We start from the raw sequence: 22,891 nt of genomic DNA on the forward strand, positions 1-22,891 counted from the left end.
CTGTAGTATAATTACATATTTTTCTGACCTACAGGCTGCCCTTCAGCATGGAGTCATTGCTGGACGGAAAGGCTTTGGCAGTATCTTTGTAGTTGCCAGTGGCAATGGAGGCCAGTTTAATGATAACTGCAACTATGATGGATATGCCAACTCTATTTATACAGTCACTATAGGTAAATATACTCTTTACTTTGAGGATTTGTATGTATCACAGTTAATATGAGCCATTTTTTCTCCATTTAATGGGGAGTTGCCATCTAGTATAGCACACCTATATTTTTTCCCCTACATTTTATCTTCCATTCAGCGACTATTTTACACCGATAACAGATAACATTACTTGTGCACAAAAGCAAGTCCTCACAGCTCACGGAACAGCATTGCTAGTAGCTGTCATTACCGTTTTGGCTGGGAGCAGATGGCGAGGGTGGGCAGCAACACATATTACTCTGGCAGGGGGCACATGGGGAGGGGGGGGGAGGGCAGACACCACAACTCCATTGTAACAAAAGAGAGAAACTAACGTACTGGTACATTGAAAAAAAATTAGATATGCCTCTTTATTATATTACTATAAATGCAGATGAAAGGGAGACATATCCCCCTGAGCAACTATTAATGAGGGTAGGAACACACTAGGCAGAATCGCATATGCGTTTTCCACTATGTGCTATGTGGCAAACTCATGCGATTCTGCCTAGTGTGTTCCTTCCCTGATTCAAACAGATATAATAAACAGCATGAAAGTACATTTTAAAACTGCATGTAAGGAGTTCCCTCCAAAAGAATATCTGTTCATTGGGTTGATCACAACAACTACATAATGTGAAACAACAAATCTAATGAACATCCAGTATATCAGAATCATTTTATTTGGCCAAATAGATTTTTGCACAAGGAATTGCACTTGCATAACAGATATAGACAATATGATACGAGGACAGACAATATAGACAATTGCAAGTCAAGGACAGTAGATGGAGTAGTAGTAAATGGAAAACAGGATGCAGCATTATTTTTCCAGTTCCACTTCTGGACAATAATGTTTTCAAGTCCTACCAGTTTCACAATTGGTATGGTTCTGCATTAAGCAGCACTACTGCCTAAAGGAAGAGACTGTTCCTGTGCCCAGGTAGGTAGTTAGTGAATATGGACCCAAGGAATTTGTATGACTCTATTTGGGTCACAGCAAATCAATTTTTGTGCTGTGAAATCTGCTATCCTCTCCATGGTCTTAAGAACATTAAATGACAACTGAAGTAGGATGAATATGGAGGCTGCCCTATTTATTTCCTTTTACACAATACCAGTTACCTGGCAGCCCTGCTAGTCTATCTGGCTGCAGTAGTGTCTTAATCATACCAGAAACAAGCATGCAGCTAATCTTGTCAGATCTGACAGTAATTTCAGAAACACCTGGTCTGCATGCTTGTTGAGGGGCTGTGGCTAAAAGTATTAGAGACAAAGGATCAGCAGGACAGCCAGGCAACTGGTATTGCTTAAAAGGAAATATGGTGGCCTCCTTTTAGGGCCCGTTTCCACTAGAGCGAATCTGTATGCGTTTCCTGCATGCAGATTCGCTCAACCAATACAAGTGGATGGACCTGTTTCCACTTGTGCGTTGTGCACTCCGTTTTTGTGTGCGGGGAAAATCTGCAGAATTAGTTCCCCGCGCACTGCTATGCGAATCGCACGCCATGTATTTAATAGGAAAATCGCATGCCATCGCATGCCTTTTTGGCATGCGTTTTTCCCTGCGATTACGCGTCCGATTCTGCATAGGGACACGTTAATTTAAACAGGCAGTGACATGGTTAAATTTGCATATACCCTTACCTATGCGGAATCGCGGAAAAAAAACGCATGCGGAATCGCACCCGCATGCGATTTCCCCGTGTTGATTTCCAGACGATTCCGCAACGCACTAGTGGAAACGGGCCCTTATTGTTTAAATATGTCAGCCTCTATATCCCTCTCGCTTCAGGTTCCCTTTATAAGTTCCAAGTTGTTGCTTTTTGATCATTTTGTTGCAGATCTTGGTCACTATATTTCTAGGTGCTGTTTACTGTTGCCTGTATTACTGGAAATTGTTTACATTGTTTACACTCAACACTACTTGTATAGAATTTAGCTGCTTAGCACTTTGCACTTCAGTTTATGATAAATATTTCACAAATTTGCTGTGACTTGTTATGCACTGGTTGTGATCATCCCCATGAGTAGATGTGCTTATGGAGGGGGCACCTTATACATGGTCTTTAATTGTTTTTTGAGTTTTTTCTTTTTTTTATGTACATGCTTGCGTTTTTGCTCCTTTGTTCTTCCTTTGTTTTGTCTTAGCGGAATGTTGTTGTGTTTTTGTTTTGTTTTTTGCTTTGCTTTTTTGTATTTACTAATAATATAACAGAGATGTATATCATTTTGTTACAATGTAGCAGAACTTTGTTTTTTCTCTTTTTTTTTTTTTTTTTCCTTTTTTTTTTTTTTTTTTTTTTTTTTCTTAGTTATTGGTGGTTGTTTTTTGTTTTTTTTTTGGTTAGTATTTGAAACTGCTCTGGTTCTTTTTTTCTATACTTCTCTTTGTACAATATTTACAGAACAATATTAAAGAGTAGCAATGACTCAACAATGAAAAATAATTTAATGACTTTATCTAGAAGTCTGTTCCCACCTAGGCACTTTACAGTGTATAGCTGTATTGCCATTCCCTCAACAGTGTGTATTTTTGCAGGTGCCGTTAATGAAGCTGGTAGAATGCCTTTTTATTCAGAGGAGTGTGCTTCTATGTTGGCTGTGACCTTCAGCAGTGGAGACCGACAGATGAGGAGTATTGTAAGTTGCAATTCATATTATTGTATTTTTAAAGCGCCAACATATTATGCAGCGCTGGACAACAAATGGGGTTACAGGCATGATTAAAAAAGCATGACCGCACAAGTTAATCCAAGAAAGCCAGGTACTTGCAGGGCTGTGGAGTCAGTACAAAAATCACCCGACTCCTCAATTTATGAAACCTCCGACTCCTAAGTCTAATTTTTACAAAGGCTATGGATGTCAGGGAGGTGAGTAATGTGCAGGGCTGCAGGAAATCTTCCTGCACTTTATTTTCCTGCTTTTAGTTTTGAAACAAGACTCCTTTTTCCATTAACCTCCAGGACAGGTCCACCACGAGAATGACAGGCTCCTCCCAGGAACAGGAAACGTCCAGATAGAGTACTCTATAAATCTTTGTCCAACCCCTTGATCCTCAGTTGACGTTTCCTGTTCCAGGGAACAAGGAGTGCTCTTGTCGCTCGCCGGTCCTTCAGACCAGGTGTGTTTGGGACCCGGTTGGCGGCGGATGGTGGACCTGCCTAGAGAGGTATTGGGGTCTGGTGGGGAGAAAGCGATGGTTACCTTCTCCCATGGCTGTCCTGGCTGCCCGAGTTGCGGTGGATCCGGAGGACACGCGCGGCGTCCATGATTCCCCTGGAGCGGAGGCTAATGGCGCGCCGGAAGTGATGTGGATAGTCATGCGGGCCTCCAGAAGTCGGAAGAGCTGATTGCCCTCAATGGCGGCGTACGCGTGACGTACTTCCGCCCTTACGCAGCGTCACTTCCGGGCGCGTGGGGAAGAGACGCCGGAAGCCTGCATGGTTCGGCAGTTCGTGTGCTGAACGGAGCGGGATGGACGCTAAGCAGGAGCCAGGAAAGGTAAGCGTGGCGGAGGCTTGGTGACCTATATGGTATGAGCTGTACGCCCTATGCCGCGTCTGTACTGAGGTCTGTTATTAATTTTGAGACTATGCAGTATAACATAACAGCCTGCTTAGCGTCTGATCTGAGGTCTGTATAACTATGCATAGAATAAAATGCTGGTGCAGATTATTCGGGGAGATATACGGAGATGTGTATATATATATGGTTGGATATTAATGCCTCATAGATATATATGGGTATATATGTGTAAATCATTAGTGTATGGGCAGCATAACAGTTATATGATTGGCCTGTATGATATACTCCCTTGACAACTATATGTAAAGAAAATATATATTATAGATATCAGATGGATAATATGTATATGATGTGTCTATACATGTTCCTTCCTTCCTGGTCTCAGGGTTGCTATCACTCTTGATATTTGTGCACCAGGGTGTTTTCCCTTTTGTTGGAGAAAGAGGGATGACATTAATTTTGTTGTTTGATTATGTTATAGGGCCCGGAGTCTACTAAGCCGACAAAGCCAAGAAGGCGGTGCCCGCTCTGTGGTGCAAAGATGGCCCATAATTATAATGTGCAGTTTTGCCAACCTTGTTTAGTAAAGCTAATACAGGGACAATCAGGGGGTTTAAAGGAAGAATTAATGTCAGCTATTAAAAGGGAAATGGCTGACACAATTAAATCATTAAAGAAAGTATTTGCCTCTACTATCCCCCCTGCAATAAAGGCAGTAATTCCAGGTACGAGTACGACCATGCCGGCCGTGGAGATACCAAATGCTGGGTCTCAGCCTATTAAACATAAAATGAAAAGAGAAATATTGTATCTTCCTCTGAGGAAGAAGATATGGAGGGTGAAGAGGAAGATAATGATGAATCAGACTCTTCTACTAAAAATACGGACAGCCAGACTAAGATTAAGAAGATATCCAGGTTTAGATTCCGGCTGATGAGACTTAGCAGCTTATCTTGGCTATTAATAAAACTTTAGATATTGAATCCAAGAAGTCGGAAGAGGTATCTATGCATGATATGTTATATCAGGGAAGGAAGCCAAAAGAATCTTTGATTTTCCCTATACACAGATCTACAAAGAATACTATATTAAGTCAGTGGAAATACCCGGACAGAAAGTTGTTTATGTCAAAGGGATTTATGATAGGGTTTCCGTTTACAGAGGAAGATGTTAAGACTTGGGATTGATGTCCTAAACTTGATACAGCATTCTCACAGGTTAATAAAGACAACGAATTAGCTTTTGAGGATCTGTGGTATGTGAAAGATCAACAAGATAAGAAAGTAGAATCTGCCCTTAGAGGCCTGAACAGCAGCAGGTGCAAATTTTAGACCAGCAGCAGCTACAACATGTGTAGCAAGAGTTCTATCCCTATAGTTTTTAAAAAAAGTAGAAGAAAAAGTGGTTAAGGGAGCTTCTAAGGAAAAAGATTCTAGAATCATTAGAAGTAGTTTCCAAAGCCACAGACTATATAACTGACGCAGCAGCCGAGAACATCAGAGTAAACGCAAATCGGTAAGGGGGTACAAGGTCAAGGAAGCTGATGGACCTGGCCATGGACATATTAACAATAGCAGAGAAAAACTTCCTTTCATTGTCAGCAATACATCTGAAGAGGTCATTGAACACGATGGCAGACTTTCTGAGCAGACACAGAATGTCAAAAAACACAAATGGAGATATCTAAGAGGATGTTCAGAAAATTTACCAAGCAGTGGGGTCGGCCACGTTTAGACATGTTTGCAAACAAGGAAGACACAGAGTGCAGGAGGTTTTACTCCTTGAATCCAAACGAGGTATGGTAAATAGGAAAGTTCCCAGTTGGGATTTATCCTTAGTTTTGAAGGTATTGAAAAGAGAGCCCTTTGAACCCATATCAGAAATTCCCTTCAGATTCCTAACAAGGAAGATTGTATTTCTCATAACTATTACCTCGGCTAGACGGGTGAGTGAGTTAGAGGCCCTATGTTGCGACGAACCTTTTTGTATAAAGGATGAAGTAATACTGAAGACCTGTGATGATTTTCTACCTAAAGTAGCTACAAATTTTCATAGATTTCAAGACATTGTATTACCGTCATTTGAAGAAGAGCCGGGATTAGATGTCAGAAGAGGTCTTCTATGCTATTTAGAGAGAGGGTAGCGGAGTTTAGGAGTTCTAGAGCCTTGCTAGTCAACACTTCAGGTGCTACAAGATGCGGAAAGATGTCAAAAAATATCTATAGCTAAATGGTTAAAACTATGCATAGAGGAAGCCTATAGGATTACAGGAAATACTGTGTTAGATACAGTTAGAGCCCATTCAGCCAGAGCAGCAGCCACTTCGTGGGCTTACAGAGCGGGTGCTACGCCAGAAGAAATCTGCAGAGCGGCTACGTGGTCAGGTCTAAGCACCTTCTCTATACACTACAGAATGAACCTGATGTCTGCAAGGCAGCAATCATTTGGAAGGAAAGTCCTGCAGGCAGTCAGCCCACCCTAAATTGGTAAGATTCTTGCTCATCTTCTCGTGGTGGACCTGTCCTGGAGGTTAATGGAAAAACCAATGTTAGTTACCTGGTAACATCCTTTTTAGTAACCTCCAGGACAGGTCCGTAACCCACCCGAGTAAAGGATTTATATGGGTATATAAGTACAGGAAAAGTATATGTATATGCAGTATGAATATTAAAACCCCTTTGTTTTTAGGAACAGTACTTGGAATTGACTGAGGATCAAGGGGTTGGACAAAGATTTATAGAGTACTCTATCTGGACGTTTCCTGTTCCTGGGAGGAGCCTGTCGTTCTCGTGGTGGACCTGTCCTGGAGGTTACTAAAAAGGATGTTACCAGGTAACTAACATTGGTTTCAGTGCTATTTACTTTAAACATGTTTTAGCAAGTTTTACTTCGTTATTTGATCTAAAGCCCAAATTCTTCTCCAACATACAAACAATCAAAACCGTATTTCTTTGAAAGATCGCAGTAAGAATACAGTTGGTATAGAAAAGGATTAACTCCTTCATAATAATCACATTTGGTTGCGTTGGAGCCTGCAATGAAAATGCACACAAAATATGTTTTCCAGTGGTATTTCCTCAATGCAGCTTATACCAGCCTAGTGAAAACTACAACAGCTACTGTTCAGAAAAGAAACAAACCTAAGCAGAATCACTGAGATGGGTAAAATCTCAGTCCTCCATGTCAGCACTTTGTGGAACCAACTTTTGCCTTCATTATAGCCTCGAGTCTAATGGGATACTGCCGTACCAACTTTTCACATCTAGGCCCATATGCAATTAACTTTTTCTCCTGAGTTTTCTCCTAGGCGATATTTTTAAACTTGTCAATAAAATGCATTTTAAGCCACCAGAAAAGCAAGGAAGTACTCAAAATAATTTGATAGTTCTTATTCACCTACTTTTCAGTACCTTTTCAGTTGAAATGTACTGGAAAATGATTTCAAATAGAAGATAAAAAAATGATCTGCTTGGAGAAAACTCGGGTGAAAAAGTAAATTGCATATGGGCCCTAGACTGTATATTTGCTTATTCTTCTTTCCAGAATTGTTCATACTTAGTCAAATGGGATGTTGACTATTGGTGGAATGCATTCCACAAGTTACTTCACATATTTTAACCACGTCATGACATGGGCTGAAGGGAGCAAATGGGCACGTGCATGAGTGCTCCATCGACACAAGTGCACACGGACATGTATACAGAGCCAGTACTACCATAGAGGCCCCATGGCCCTTGAGCTCTGCTGGGCTCCCCAGGTCTCCTCTTGATGTGCTCCTCAGGACTCCCGCAAAATTTCATCAGCAAAGCAACTCGTCTGTCCCGGCATGCTGCTCTGTCTGTCTTCATCACCACTGGCTGCCTTCTCTCCATGACCCATCGCACGTCCTTACACAATATACCATGTGCCGGGTCACTGAGAAGAGGTGCCCATGTGAGAAAGAAGCAATGCCAGGGCAGTTGAGTTGCTGAACTGTCAAAAAAGGGTGAAGAGGAAGATTTCCGGGGGGGGGGGGGGGGGGTGTTGGAGTGTGCAGGAGCTGGCTTGTGGTCCCTGAGGGGGTGAATATGCTGGGAGGAAAAAACCCAGGTTAATTTTGCCCTTGGGTCCCTTGTGGCTTGAACAGGCCGTGTGTGTGTGTGTGTGTGTGTGTGTGTGTATGTATATGTATGTGTAAAATACATACATGCATGCATGCATGCATGCATGCATGCATGCATGCATGCATGCATACACACATACATGCATACACACATACATGCATACACACATACATGCATACATACACACATGCATACATACACACATGCATACATACACACATGCATACATACATACACACATACATACATACACACATACATACATACACACATACATACATACATACACACATACATACATACACACATACATACATACACACATACATACATACACACATACATACATACACACATACATACATACATACACACATACATACATACACACACACATACATACATACACACACACACACACACACACACACACACACACACACACACACACACACACACACACACACACATACACATACACATACACACACACACACACACACACACACACACACACATACACATACACACATACACACACACATATACACACACATACACATATACACACACACACGCACATGCACATGCACATGCACGCACACGCACATGCACATGCACACACACAACATCCACTGAAGTGTTGAAAGTCTCTTCAGTTTTGATACTTACCTAAGAAAGCTCTGGATAATATGGAGCTTTCCCATTCCTCCATCCGGCTCATTGCTCCTCCGTTGTAAGTCGGTAAAGATGTTCGTCTGAACAGCTTTAATAACAGCAGGGGCATACTGGAGTGTTAAAAAATACAGTAAAAAGTACACTGAAAAGTTCTTCTTTCACGATGTACCCACCGACTCATCTGCCTATTCTTTCAGGTGACTTCAGACTGGGATATGCAGAAAGGGACTGGATGTACAGAAGGCCACACAGGAACCTCTGCTGCAGCTCCTATTGCTGCGGGAATGATTGCACTAATGCTGCAGGTCCGGCCTTGCCTGACATGGAGGGATGTCCAGCATATCATTGTATTTACTGCTACAAAGGTATAGTAAGGAATGGTTATTTTGTGTTTTTTTCTCTCCCTGAAGCAAATTTCTCCCAAATCAGTAGAAATTATAGTGGGAGCCCTTACTCCCTGTAGTTCATGCAGATGAGAGAATGATTTCAAGGCTGAAGCCATATTATCCAGATGTTAGATTAGCATGACTACAGTCCTGTCATTCCTGACTGGTGGCCACTTACTGATCAGCTGTTTCAAAATACTGGGGCCCATATGCAATTAACATTTTTCTACCAATTTTTCTCCTAGGTGATATTTTCAAAAATGCCTTTTATTTGGAGAAAACACTCCAAATCATTTTTTTGTACTTTTTTATTTATTTATTTTTTTTGTACCTTCTTTTGGTGTTTTTTTCAGTTGCAAAGAGCTGAAAAAAAATTTAAATTGAAGATGAAAAATGATCTCCTAGGAGAAAACGCAGGAGAAATACTTCATTGCATATAGGCCTGTGGCTCTTAAGGTGGCCACTAACAATACAGTTTGACGACCGATCATTTACAAACTATTATTTGTATGAACAATCGGTTATTAATTAATTGGTTATCCCAATGAATAATTTAACAGTTATTAATTGGGACCACTAACTGACAGAAATCTCCTAGCCAATCCAGTCAGATTACTGAAATCTATTTGATTTTCAGATCGATCCCATTAATCTGATAGGAGTAGTTAGGAGATTTTTGTCAGTTAGTGGTCCCAAATGATCATTTCCGATCATCTATAAATGATCGTTTGTTAAACGGTATGGTTAGTGGTCACCTTTATTTAATTAGCGTTTTGTCCTAGTAGAGAGTTTTTCATGTTATTTTCTAAACTAACCTTTTAGCACTTTGCAGTTGAAAAAGTAATACAAAGGACGTGAGAAAGTACTTTCAAAATTAGTAAAAGTATTTTCCTGCTTGCTGGTGGCTTCACCACTTGAGGACTGCAATGTTAAATACCCCTAGTGACCAGGACATATTTTACTAAAAATGGCTACTGCAGCTTTAAGGCCTAGCTGCAGGGCTGCACAACTCGGCACATAAGTGATTTCCCCCCCATTTTCTCCCCATCAACAGAGCTGTCTGGAGGGATCTGATTTCCCCCCCAACAGAGTTAAAATGTCGCTCTGTAGAAGTGACAAAAATAGAAGGTAACACCCTTCCACCAAGGGTGTAGTTAGGAATACTTAAGTATTTTGTAACAGAGGCCAAAGCAGATTAAAATAATTAAAAAGCTTAAAAAGGGAGGCAGAGGTGAACTTTCCTCCCCAAATAGACTCAGATAGTCAGCATCCAGGCATTTACCAGCTTCATCAGGCAATAAGTAGGAGCAACTGATTTGTAACTCTAAGCAGGCAAAAGCGCCTCCGACAGCTTAGAGTTACAAATCAGTTGCTCTTACTTATTGCCTGATGAAGCTGATAAATGCCCGCGAAGCGTATTGCATTTTCTGAAGTATATGATTAATAAAGACATTTCCTACTGGATACTGACTGTCTATTTGGGGAGGTAAGTCCACCGATGTATCTGCTTTGGTTCCTCTGTTCCAAAATAATCAAGTATGATACAAACTTAATTTAACGTATATATATTTTTTTTTACCTTTTTGAATCTTTTTTTTATTTATTTTTTATTTCTCTGCAGTACGAAGACCGTTTAGCAGCATGGGAAACCAATGGAGCTGGGTTCAGTCACAGTCATCAGCATGGATTTGGCCTTTTAAATGCCTGGCGTCTTACAAATGCTGCTAAGGTGAATCTAAGAAATCAAGTAGTTGAAGTCTGTGGCTTTTTTAAGCACTGTAACTGTTTACAAGATCATTTTTTTCAGTATTAAGATGCTCAAGTCATTTTACTAGATAATTGGGGGGGAGGGGGTAATAAGTCAGATAAAGTAAGGTCAGTTTGATGCAAGTCCAATACCTTTTAGCCATGGAAGAACAGATAGTGTTTGTTTTGAAAAAAACAAGGATTCTAAGAAATGTTTAAAATAAATCTAATAGTGCAAGTGTCACTTGAAAAAAAAAATGCTGTGCAAGTACTTTTATATTTATCTCTATCACTGAAGCGCATACTCCCCCGGCTCCAGGAAGAAGCCAGCAGTCACATGGTTACTAAAAGCAGGATATCCTTTCCAAACGTTAGGTTTCATTCATTAATTTCTCCTGCAGATGTACACAGGGTAGGGTGTGACCACTATGTCTTTAGGACTCTGCAGGGGCCCAAAACGGCGTCTCGTTCAGGATGGAAGAGCTACTAAAAGCAGGATCAGAGCGGGAGCTCAGCGAGACACAGCCGCTCACATCGCCGTCAGGCCACGCCCCAACCGACCCGTCGTTCGCAAAAAACGGACGTGTGTATGGGCCTTTTGATTGGTTGCCTGGCATCCAGTTTAGTCATTTTAAGATACCTGGGCTGCGGCATCCTGCTGATCTATTTTGAGTGATGCTCAAGTGCTGTTTTCACCATTACAATCACTTTTTCTGTCATGTATATTCTGTAGCAATAAGGAAAAGACTTTGTATATACATATAGAATAATGTTTAGTAATCCCCCAGGCTTTGCCCGGGAGGCTTTGATTTCCCATCCTGACTAAAGGTGGCCATACACTTGTTAGATTAGCAGCAGATAGATTTCTGATTTATCTGATGTGTTTAGGAACATTTTTTTACTAGGAACAGATTTCCAATAGATTTCAGTTTGAAATTATTGAAAATCGATCTGATGGCATTTTTTTGCCATCAGATTTTCATTAGGGCCAATGCAAAATGATAAGCAATTTCAACAGATCGACCTAGATTTTCCAGCCTGCCAGATTGATTGAAATCGATCGAAATCGGCCGCAAATCGGTCGATTGGTCAATCTATTTGCAATTGCCCAATCATTCGATTGATTTTAATCGATCGGACAAAAATTGTCTGAGTGTATGGGCCCCTTAAAGAGGAACTGAACTCTCAGTATTAAAATGTACCAACTAAATCCTTGTTAAAAAATCATAGTAAAAAAAAGTGTACAATATAAGATTAAAAACCTGTAAATATGATTTATGTGAGTAATCTTTAAACAAACCCCACCCCCTGTGACTTAGCCTGTCGGCAACTGCCCGGCAAGCTCCAAAGAACATTGGGAGAGCTTCCTGTGAGTCAAATGCTGCGAGAGTTCCTGCGTCATCAGGCAGCGCTTGAAGGATGAGAGCAGAGAGCGGAGATAGCAGCCGAGGGGGGAGAAAGGGGGGCAGAGCAGAGAAGTGGTGAGAAGGGAGAGAGACAAGACATGGTTGGTAGAGATGGGAAGTTCGGCTCTTTTCAATGATCCGGATGATTCGAACCGGATCATTGAAAAGATCCGAATCTCGGATCATTTTACTAGGAAGCATTCGGGGGGTGAAATGAACAGCAGGACAGGTCTTTCCCTGCTGTGGACAGGAGAAGGGGAGGGGGGTGGACATACAGAGAAGGGGAGAAGATGGACAGAGGGCAGGGAGTGGACAGAGGAGGGACGAGCAGAGAGCAGAAAGGTTTGTTTGCACACATTACCCACATGCTGCAATCATATGCTTTACATGTATTTCACCTATATACTCATCTGTGTACTTTGAATGCAAATGTCGCACAGTGAAAGAAAGCATTCCCCCAAACATTCCTAGAAGTAAAGTGCAGCTGTTTAGATCAGTGCAGGAGGATCATATTGTGCTGCAATCACAGTGCCTGCAAAGTTACTGAGCTGTGCTGAGCTGAGCCAAAAGCTTCCAATGTGTTCACTGCGCACAACTACGGAACAGACAGCCTATAATCAGCAGCACATTTCAGCCAGTATGTGTGCTCTACACATATCTGGCAGTGGCACCGATGTCCCCTCTCTCTCCTCTACCGGTCTCCCTGCAAGGCTGGCTCCCTATCCAACAGAGCGATCCATCTCAGCTCTGCTTCCAGGACCCTGCTGCCCGCTGAGAGGGGGCGTGTCGCTCCTGGCCCCGCCCCCTTTGCAATCCGAATCACTCATTTTAATGATTCGGATGATTCGACTCACAAAATAGATTCGGATCAAAGATCCGAATCGTTCATGATCCGGACAACACTAATGGAGGGAAGGAGGCGTTAGGGCAGAGTACACTTTGGTGTATAACGACAGCCCAGCAGACGGACCTGAGTGGTGATAGATCTGCATGACTAAGCACAGACAAACACCCTCCCTGCACAGAGAGAGCCCAGCAAAGTGGAAGGGGGAGAGAATCAGAGAACACAGACAAGCAGACAGCACTACAGGGAGCCTAACAGATGTGAGAGGACAGGAGTGAGGCCAGCAAAAGAAATGTGTGTGTGTGTGTGTCTGTCTGTCTGTCTGTCTGTCTGTCGGGGTGTGTGTGTGTGTGTGCGCGCGTGTCTGTTGGGATGTGTGTGTGCGTGTGTCTGTGTGTCTGTGTGCATGTGTGTGTCTGTTGGGGTGTCTGTGAGCGTGTGTCTGTGTGTGTGTGTGTGTGTGTGTGTGTGTGTGTGCGCGTGTGTCTGTGCGCATGTGTGTGTCTGTTGGGGTGTGTGCCTGTTGGGGTGTGTGTGCGTGTGTCTGTGCGTGTGTGTATATGTCTGTTGGGGCGTGCGTGCGTGTGTGTGCGTGCGTGCGTGTGTGCGTCTGTGTGTGTGTGTGTATGTGTATACACACACCTGCACAAATCTAGCCTAATTCAACACCTCAGACAATACCAACAAACAATAACCAAGAAAAAATCAGACTTTATCTCGCACAAAATATCTACAGCCAACAACAGAGCTGGTCAACTCTTCCACACAGTGGAATCACTCTGCAATCCTTTCTGCCTAAAAGCCCCAACCACATTCTCCAGGGAAAGGTGTGAAGAATTCTCTGCCTTCTTCACAAACAAGGTGTCTACCATCCGTGCCAGCATTACACCAACATCAATTGACCACTGGACTTTGCATCTGCCTACTACCGTACCACCAGTGAAGAAGATTTTGGAATTCTCATTCAAAGTCTCCGCCCCACTACCTGCAACCTGGATCCTGGCCCAACTGGATCCTTAATGCAGTGCCCAGAGCTGATCAGGCCAGCACTTCACAAAATCACTTAGTGCTCCTTGCAAAGTGGACTTTTCCCAGAAGAACTAAAGAAAGCAATCATAAAACCCCTCTTGAAGAAACCATCACTAGATCCTGATTCTGTAACCAACTACAGACCTGTTACGAACTTACCATTCCTATCAAAAGTTATCGAGAAAGTAGTCGCCAACCAGCTGGAAGCCAGGCTTACAGATAACAACATCTTTGATACTTTTCAGTCAGGATTCAGGAAAAGGCACAGCACTGAAACAGCATTAGTCCGAGTAATGAATGATCTACTTACTGCAAGGGACAAGGGTGATTGCTCAATTTTGATTCTTCTTGACTTGTCTGCAGCATTTGATACTGTGGATCATGAAATACTAATCCAGCGACTGAAGAATTACTGTGGCCTAAGGGGTACTGTTCTTAGCTGGTTTCAGACCTTCCTATCTGGCAGGACACAGCAAGTATGTCTGGGCACACACTACTCTAATCCAGTGCCACTTCCCTATGGAGTTCCACAGGGTTCTGTACTATCACCATTACTCTTTGAAGTCTACATGCTCCCACTGGGCAAAATAATCCAGAACTATGGCCTAGGATACCATTGTTATGCAGATGACACACAACTGTATCTGTCCTTCAAGCCTGGCACCCAAGACCCGTCAGCATCCATAAATGCGTGTCTAGTGGATTTACAAAATTGGATGAACACCAGCTGGCTGAGGCTGAACTCTGACAAAACAGAGGTGTTGGTGGTAGGTGGTCCACACATGATGGATAAAGTTCAAAACGCTCACCACCTCAAACTAGCAATTGGGGGAGATACTGTACAGTATAAAGACTCTGTGCGAAACCTTGGGGTGATCCTGGCTGGAAATCTAAAACTCAAACAGCAGATATCAGCTGTCGTCAAGTCTTCCTTCTTCCATCTAAGAAATATAGCGAAAATCAAACACCTTATCCCAGCTGAAGACCTACCTGCCCTGGTTCATGCATTTGTATCCTCCCGCCTAGACTACTGCAACGCCCTGTTCATCGGATCTACAGAAAAGGTTCTGCGCCCCTTACAGCTAGTACAGAATGCTGCAGCCAGACTCCTAGCCAATGCCCCCCGCAGCTCACACATCACCCCAGTACTGCAAACTCTTCACTGGTTGCCAGTAAAATGGAGAATCAATTTTAAGATCTGCCTGCTGACATTCAAGGCTCTACACCACATGGGACCCAAATACATAGCGGATCTATTGGAACTTGGAACTTTATGCCCCTCCACGCACCCTCCGCTCTGCCAACAAGATGAAGCTGATTATTCCCAGGATGCACTTAACATTTGGTGCTCGGGCCTTTTCCTACGCAGCCCCTACTCTATGGAACTCACTTCCACAATCAGTACGAGAGGCTCCCTCTCTGGACAGCTTTAAAAAAAGGCTAAAAACTCACCTCTTTTCCCTAGCCTTTGAGAATGCATAATGCAGGGTCACAGCGCTTTGAGTCCCCAGGGAGAAAAGCGCTATATAAATATTATTGTTATTGTTGTTATTGTTATTTCTTTTGCGGGCCTCCACTCCTGTCCTCTCACATCTGCTGTTTTGTGCATCTTGTCCCCTACCTTTCAGCTATTAAGGTGGGCATACATCAGCTGACCAACCAATCGAGCATCCAATTCGATTATTATAATCGAATTGGATGAAAACTGGTGCTGCCAAGTGCATGCCTGGCCGACAAAGCGACCAATTTCGGGATGGAAATTGGCCGCATGGTCGATCGCGCATGCTGCAAGATCTTGGGCCGAAGTTGGTTGGTCGAGTACGATGGTCAATATGTGAACGAACGACGAGACAACGAAACAACTGCCACTGTAGTATATAAAGGTATGTAGTGTGTGCATCTGTACATTACCTGTACGGTTTCAGCCTCCACGCGGTTTCCGTACATCTCGCCGGGTTCTGCATACACGCCGGCAGCGCATAGTGTCTGACATCAGATGCTATGTGCCGCTAGCGTGTATGCGGCTGTTACCCGGCGAGATGGACGGACACCTGGGAGGCTGCGACAGGACAGGTGAGGTATAAACGCACACACACAATATACATTTTGGGGGCAGCGGCTGGGCGAACGCGGAGGCTCAGCCGATTCCCTGATGATTTCATGCTGAAATCAGACGGGAATCGGCCTGTAGTGTATGGGCAGCTTCCACCAAGAGACAAATTTATCTCTAATCCGATTCGATCAAGAGACACATTTATCTCTAATCAATTCTGATTAGGGATAAATTTGTCTCTTGGTCGAATCTGCCCATAATCCTCTGATGTATGGCCACCTTTAGTAATTCTTTGTGGTGTGTACACTGCTTAGCATAAGTGGGTTTATGTCTGTGTTTTGTGTCTAAAGGTGGCCATACACCTAGCAATGTATGGGCAGATTCGACCAACAGACAAATCTCTCTCTTATCAGACAAACCTCTCTCTTATCTGTCAGCTGCCCATACACCACCACCACCATAAATCACACTGACAGCAGAGCATACACAAAAGCTGAAAAACGACAGGCTGGAAAACACAGGCAGACATTACATACACAGGCGCAGCCAGATGACATCACTGTAACTGACACTGTACACTACCACAGGCTAATTTGCATACTGCACAGTGATTGGAGAGAGGAGCTGCTTGAGGAAGGAGGGGTGGAGGAAGTAGAAATCAGCTGTATGGAACTGTAAACTTGCCAACCAATATATGGCTGCACACTGCAGTGTGAATGCAGTAACAGAAATAAGGACATCTGATACTTATATTACAGCAAACATACATTTTTATTTATTAAAGAGAACCCGAGGTGTGTTTAAAGGGACTCCGAGCTCAGAAAAAAAGGAAAGTTGTACTCACCAGGGGCTTTTTCCAGCCCAGTGCTGGTCGGGAGGTCCCACGCCGGCGTCCTGGCTCCTCTCCTTCTCCCCGCTCCGGAATGGCTGGCAGGCCGCAGCCCGGGCGACACTCTCCCGAGTGTCGGGCTGCTTCTTCCGCATATGACGCGGATTACATCAGACGCCGGCCGCCTCGCGTCATCACGGCGGCCGGCGTGAAAGTACTGCGCATGCGCGAACAAAGCGCGCATGCGCAGTACTTTCACGCCGGCCGCCGTGATGACGCGAGGCGGCCGGCGTGTGACGTAATCCGCGTCATATGCGGAAGAAGCAGCCCGACACTCGGGAGAGTGTCGCCCGGGCTGCGGCCTGCCAGCCATTCCGGAGCGGGGAGAAGGAGAGGAGCCAGGACGCCGGCGTGGGACCTCCCGACCAGCACTGGGCTGGAAAAAGCCCCTGGTGAGTACAACTTTCCTTTTTTTTCTGAGCTCGGAGTCCCTTTAAGGAATGTTATCTGCATACAGAGGCTGGATCTGCCTATACAGCCCAGCCTCTGTTGCTATCCCAAACCCCCCTAAGGTCCCCCTGCACTCTGCAATCCCTCATAAATCACAGCCATGCTGTGAGGCTGTGTTTATATCTGTAGTGTCAGTCTCAGCTCCTCCCCCGCCTCCTGCATAGCTCCGGTCCCTGCCCCCGTCCCTTCCCTCCAATCAGCAGGGAGGGAAGGGATGCAGGCGGGGACTGGAGTTCTGCAGGAGGTGGGGAGAGCAGCAGACTGACACTATAGAGATAAACACAGCCAGCTCTGACAAGCTGTTTGTCAGCAGCTTGGCTGTGATTTATGGGGGATTGCAGAGTGCAGGGGGACCTTAGGGGGGTTTGGGATAGCAACAGAGGCTGGGCCGTATAGGCAGATCCAGCCTCTGTATGCAGATAATCTTTAAACCCACCTCGGGTTCTCTTTAAAGCAGTATTAAGCAACACATCATATATTTTTATAGTATCAAATTTTAAGGTCAGTTCCACTTTAAGACTACAGGAGCTGTGAGGACTGAATCTGATGGACAAGTTCCTGTTTGAACCTAATTAGCTGGGTCATTAGGTTAATGGATAGGGAAGGTACACTCTGATTGGATTAATGGAAGGTTTGTCAGACATTACAAATTACAGGGTCCCAAAGTACAGTTTATCTGTTCTGAAAGTTGACATTGCATTTTGTTGCAGAGCTGCTGTATTTATATATTAAAATCTATCTAGTGATCACTTCTCAGTTTCACAGTTACCAGCAGCAGAGAGAGCTCAGTTTATCCACTTTGCTAATGTTTACTAAATGCATCTGACAAAGGAATGTAAACAAAAGATTATCACCTCTTCTTCAAATGCTGCCAGAAGCTTTCCACTGAAGCAAGGAACTTTCCATTGAAGAACAAAGTGCTGTGTTTAGCTATTTGAATGCTATTCTACTACATTTTGTGTGGTATATTTTATGCTGTAAATAATTTTTTAGAGCAAAGAGGAAATGCTGAGTTTCATACCACTTAAAGAGAATCTGTACTCTAAAATTCTTACAATAAAAAGCATACCATTCTATTCATTATGTTCTCCTGGGCCCCTCTGTGCTGTTTCTGCCACTCCCTGCTGCAATCCTGGCTTGTAATTGCCAGTTTAAGGCAGTGTTTACAAACAAAAGACATGGCTGCTAACCAGAGTGTGATAGGCTGAGAGGAGCTCAGTCTGTGACTCACACAGAGCCTGCAGGGGGCGTGGAGAGGGTGTGTATAGCTTCTATCCTATCACAGCAGAGCAGCACATTCCTGCCTGAGTGCCTGAGCCCTACAAAGCCATCAGAGGAAAGAAGATTAGATTATATAACAGAGATAATATAGCCACTGTGCAACTAGGAAAGGCTGCTGAAAGTCAGACCACATTAGAACAGGTATAGGAACTTCTAGGATAGAAGAAATAAGGCTGAATATTTTGTTAGTCTCTTTAAAGGAGGGCTAAGAAGTTAGATAGATAGATAGATAGATAGATAGATAGATAGATAGATAGATAGATAGATAGATAGATAGATAGATGCTCTGCAGCAGGGTTCCTTTCTTGGGCTTATAGCACTGCAGCTCACAACCTAAAAAGACACTTTCTAAATGCCCTACAACTAAAAATTTACACTTTTTGTTCTGACTGCAGTTGTCTTTAAATTTGTACGTATTTTCTTTTCCTCAGATATGGGAGACCGTTCCTTATTTAGCGTCTTACGTCAGTCCATTGCTCAAAGAACATAAGAACATTCCTGTATTGTCCAACAGTCTGGAATTAAGTTGGAATGGTAAGTTGAGAACAAATCAGCTGTCACAATTTATAATCATTGCAGCATGTCACTGTGTGACTTTCCTTTACAACATATAAAGCAAATACTCATTAGCGGCTCTAATATAGTTACTGATCGCAGTTTCATAGTGATTAATAACAAGCAGGACATCTCAAGGTTAGGCACTGACTTTAGCTTCTGAGTTGCTAAAAAAAAAATAAAAAAAAAAATGCTATAATTCAGATGCACTGAGTGGCCGAGTGAGGAGATGCCAGAAAAAAAGACTCCCAGAATGCCCTAATAAAATGTCGTAGCTTTAAAAAAATTTACTATTGTTTCAATAGTTTTATTGACTTTTTAATTTGTTTTATTTTTTTTTAATCCAAGAACATTACAAAAGTGATGTATGAGTTGGTTGTACACTTTACATGATGGGCCATTTTTAATGGAGGGTGTTCGGCAGGATCCACACTTATTATTGCAAAAAACGGAATTTTTTTTTTTTTGTATGTGTTTTTTCACCTCAAAATTCGTAGTAGTCTTAGTGCAAATTTTAGTGTGTTTTTTTTCTGAGTGGCTTATTAAAGTCAATAGGAAATTGCATGCCATGTGCAAATTTATGCTGCAAGAGGTACATTTTTTGGGCAGACTACTCTGGTCATTTATTTTATTTATGTAAGTATTTATATAGCGCCAACATATTACGCAGCGCTGTACAGAGTATATTGTCTTGTCAGTAACTGTCCCTCAGAGGGCTCACCATCTAGTCCTTACCATAGTCCTAGGTCTATGTATGTATCGTGTAGTGCATGTATTATAGTCTATGGGCAATTTAGGGGGAAGCCAATTAACTTAGCTGTGTTTTTTTGGGATGTGTGAGGAAACCAGAGTGCCCAGAGGAAACAGACACGGGGAGAATATGTAAGAAGGTTGTTCTTATTGAGAATATAATTATCACAACCTATCAAATGATCATGACATCAATGCATGTTTTAGGTGTTTGGGGAGAGTAAATGCACCAATAAGAATTTATGAAACATTCATACTGTAGGAAGGATAGCAGTGTATGTACAAACATGAACACATTATATGATTTCTGAGGCTTAGACAAAAAAAGAAAAAAATACAAAAAGTGATCAACAAAATAAAACTCCTTGCTATTAGATCTTTTTGCAGGTAAAATACCTAAGGATTTATTATTCAATGTTCAGACCACAAAATGAGAGACTGTTAGCAGTGGGGTCCCACAGGGGTCTGTACTGGGTCCAGTGCTCTTCAATTTATTTATTAATGACCTAGTAGATGCAGTAGTGAGCAATGTTGCTATTTTTGCAGATGATACAAAATTTGTGCAGAATCATCAACTCTCAGGAAGATAGTGACATACATATTGCAACAGGATCTGGATAGGATGGCTATATGGGCACATAAATGGCAGATGAAATTCAATGTTGAAAAATGTAAAGTCATGCATTTTGGTCATACAATTGTCTAGCACCATACAAAATAAATGGGATACAGTTGGGGACATCAAACTAGGAGAAGGACTTAGGAGTACTCATCGACAACAAGTTAAATAATCGTATTCAATGCCAAGCCGCTGCAGCTAAAGCTAATACAATTTTGGGATGCATTAAAAGGGAAATAAAAACTCGAGAAGCTAGTATAATATTGCCCCTGTTTAACTCTCTAGTAAGGCCACATCTGGAATATGGAATTCAGTTCTGGGCACCACATTACAGGAAAGATATTGCAGTTTTAGAGCAGGTGCAGAGACGAGCAACAAAATTGATACGTGGGATGGAAGGTCCCGCTTACCAAGAAACGTTAGATAAACTGGGTTTATTTTATTCTTTAAAGTCAAAATTTATTGAATTTTGCATTTTAATGTACAACACAGGTCGGAACAGTCGACCTGAACAATCACAAACACATATAATCACAACTAAACAGCTGCAGCAGAACAAAGATACCCCCCCCCCCCCCCTTTCAGGATATTATCTAGGATTAATTAACTGAGAATTACAGATACCCTGGATACTATTATTTACTTAACTAAGATCTAGATCTGTTGCGTTCAGCCAGCGGAACCAAATTTTTTCAAACTTTTTGTTGGCCCCTCGCCTTTCGTAAACCTGCTTAAGAATGCGAACCTCTTTTGGATATATATGAGACCCATTCCGAGATTTTAGGTGGGCTGGACTGGTTCCAGCGTAAGGTAATTTCCTTCTTTAGCATAAAATAAGAGGTTGCGAAATAGGAGTTGCTTGGGGGATGCCAGGATTTGGGTGTTTATAACACAGAGAAGATAGTACTTAGGGAGACGTGGAATAGAGGCTCTTGGGAATAGTTTAAGGATCCATTTCTCAATCTCTGCCCAGTATATTGAGAGGTGTGGGCAGCTCCACAATATATGTAAAAATCCGGCGTCTTGCTGTCCACATCTATTACAAGAACTAGAGGTTTGTAAGTTAAAGTGGTGTAATTTGGCTGGGGTGAGGTAGGCCCTATGTAGTAGTTTAAGAGCCATCATCTTATTTCTAGCTGAGATATATGAGGCATAGTTATATTGTAAGGCTTCTTCCCAGTCTGAGGGTTCTAAATCTGGGATATCAGCTTTCCATTTATCATAAAGTTTTGACATAGATGGAGTAGTAACAGGAAGGATTGTTTTATACAGCGATGAGAGGGCTTTAGGAAGGTCTTTAAGGGCTGTTTTGGATTCTATAGGGAAGATAGCTACCTTGAGAGAGAAACTGGGTTTATTTAGTCTAGAGAAAAGACGCCTTAGAGGAGATCTAATTAATATGTATAAATACATTAGAGGGCAATATAATAGCTTGGCGGATGAGCTTTTTGTCCCTAGGTCTTCTCAAAGGACTAGAGGACATGATCTGCGCATGGGGGAAAAAAGTTTTAGCCATTTATTTAGGAAAGGGTTCTTTACAGTAAGAGTGATTAAGATGTGGAATGCATTGCCACAGGAAGTCGTTATGGCAAACTCTATACCTGCATTTAAAGGGGGCTTAGATGCTTTCCTTGCGTTGAACGACATCCATGGCTACAATTACTAGGTAATGCCTAATGATGTTGATCCAGGGATTTTATCTGATTGCCATCTGGAGTCGGGAAGGAATTTTTCCCTTTTGGGGCTAATTGGACCATGCCTTGTAAGGGTTTTTTCGCCTTCCTCTGGATCAACAGGGATATGTGAGGGAGCAGGCTGGAGTTGTACTTTGTACTGGTTGAACTCAATGGACGTATGTCTTTTTTCAACCTAAATAACTATGTAACTATTTTATCATTTCTTTTGGTATGCTCACTCTACCATGTTTACCCCTTTGAATGCCAAAATCAAAAGACCCTTTACCATCTTGAGCTAAGTATTTTGTTTCAGTTGATTCCATACAGTTTGCACATGTCACTTCCTTCTCTTTGGAGTCCTTCTGATTGGTTGAAAGTATGCTTTAGATTTCTTTTTGGCAAACACCACCCTTTTTGTTTTGGTTTACCCTTTTTCTTCCTAAAAGCCAGGTGATATCAGGAAGTGATACCTAAATCCCATGCTTATTATTTAGGCCTTGTGTTCAGAAGTAAAGTAGCCAAAAGAGTTGTGAATGGACAGCACTCCTGCTCTTCAATAGTTGAAGGCACCATCAAGTAATTTATAAGCTCTTTTATTTATTCAAGACACTTTATTGCAACAGCATCAAGCAATGTTTCGGAGGAGACTCCTCCTTTTTCAAGCCTATGTCAGTGTTTGGCTTTACCAGCACCTTATATACGGTAGTGT

The 22,891-nt window shown here is 42.5% G+C and overlaps 1 protein-coding gene across 1 annotated transcript in view; it reads left to right on the top strand.

Annotated features, from left to right (window-relative positions):
- The window catches only part of PCSK7 (proprotein convertase subtilisin/kexin type 7), a 66,631-nt gene that overhangs the window by 21,674 nt on the left and 22,066 nt on the right, over window positions 1-22,891 (top strand). The window contains exons 7-11 of the mRNA XM_068240898.1: window positions 35-173; window positions 2,732-2,832; window positions 8,696-8,863; window positions 10,506-10,613; window positions 19,014-19,116. Of these exons, the coding sequence (XP_068096999.1) occupies window positions 35-173; window positions 2,732-2,832; window positions 8,696-8,863; window positions 10,506-10,613; window positions 19,014-19,116 (619 nt within the window). The remainder of the gene's footprint in view (window positions 1-34; window positions 174-2,731; window positions 2,833-8,695; window positions 8,864-10,505; window positions 10,614-19,013; window positions 19,117-22,891) is intronic.

Source organism: Hyperolius riggenbachi, chromosome 6 (genome assembly GCF_040937935.1).
Source record: "Hyperolius riggenbachi isolate aHypRig1 chromosome 6, aHypRig1.pri, whole genome shotgun sequence".
NCBI classification, from domain to species: Eukaryota; Metazoa; Chordata; class Amphibia; order Anura; family Hyperoliidae; genus Hyperolius; species Hyperolius riggenbachi.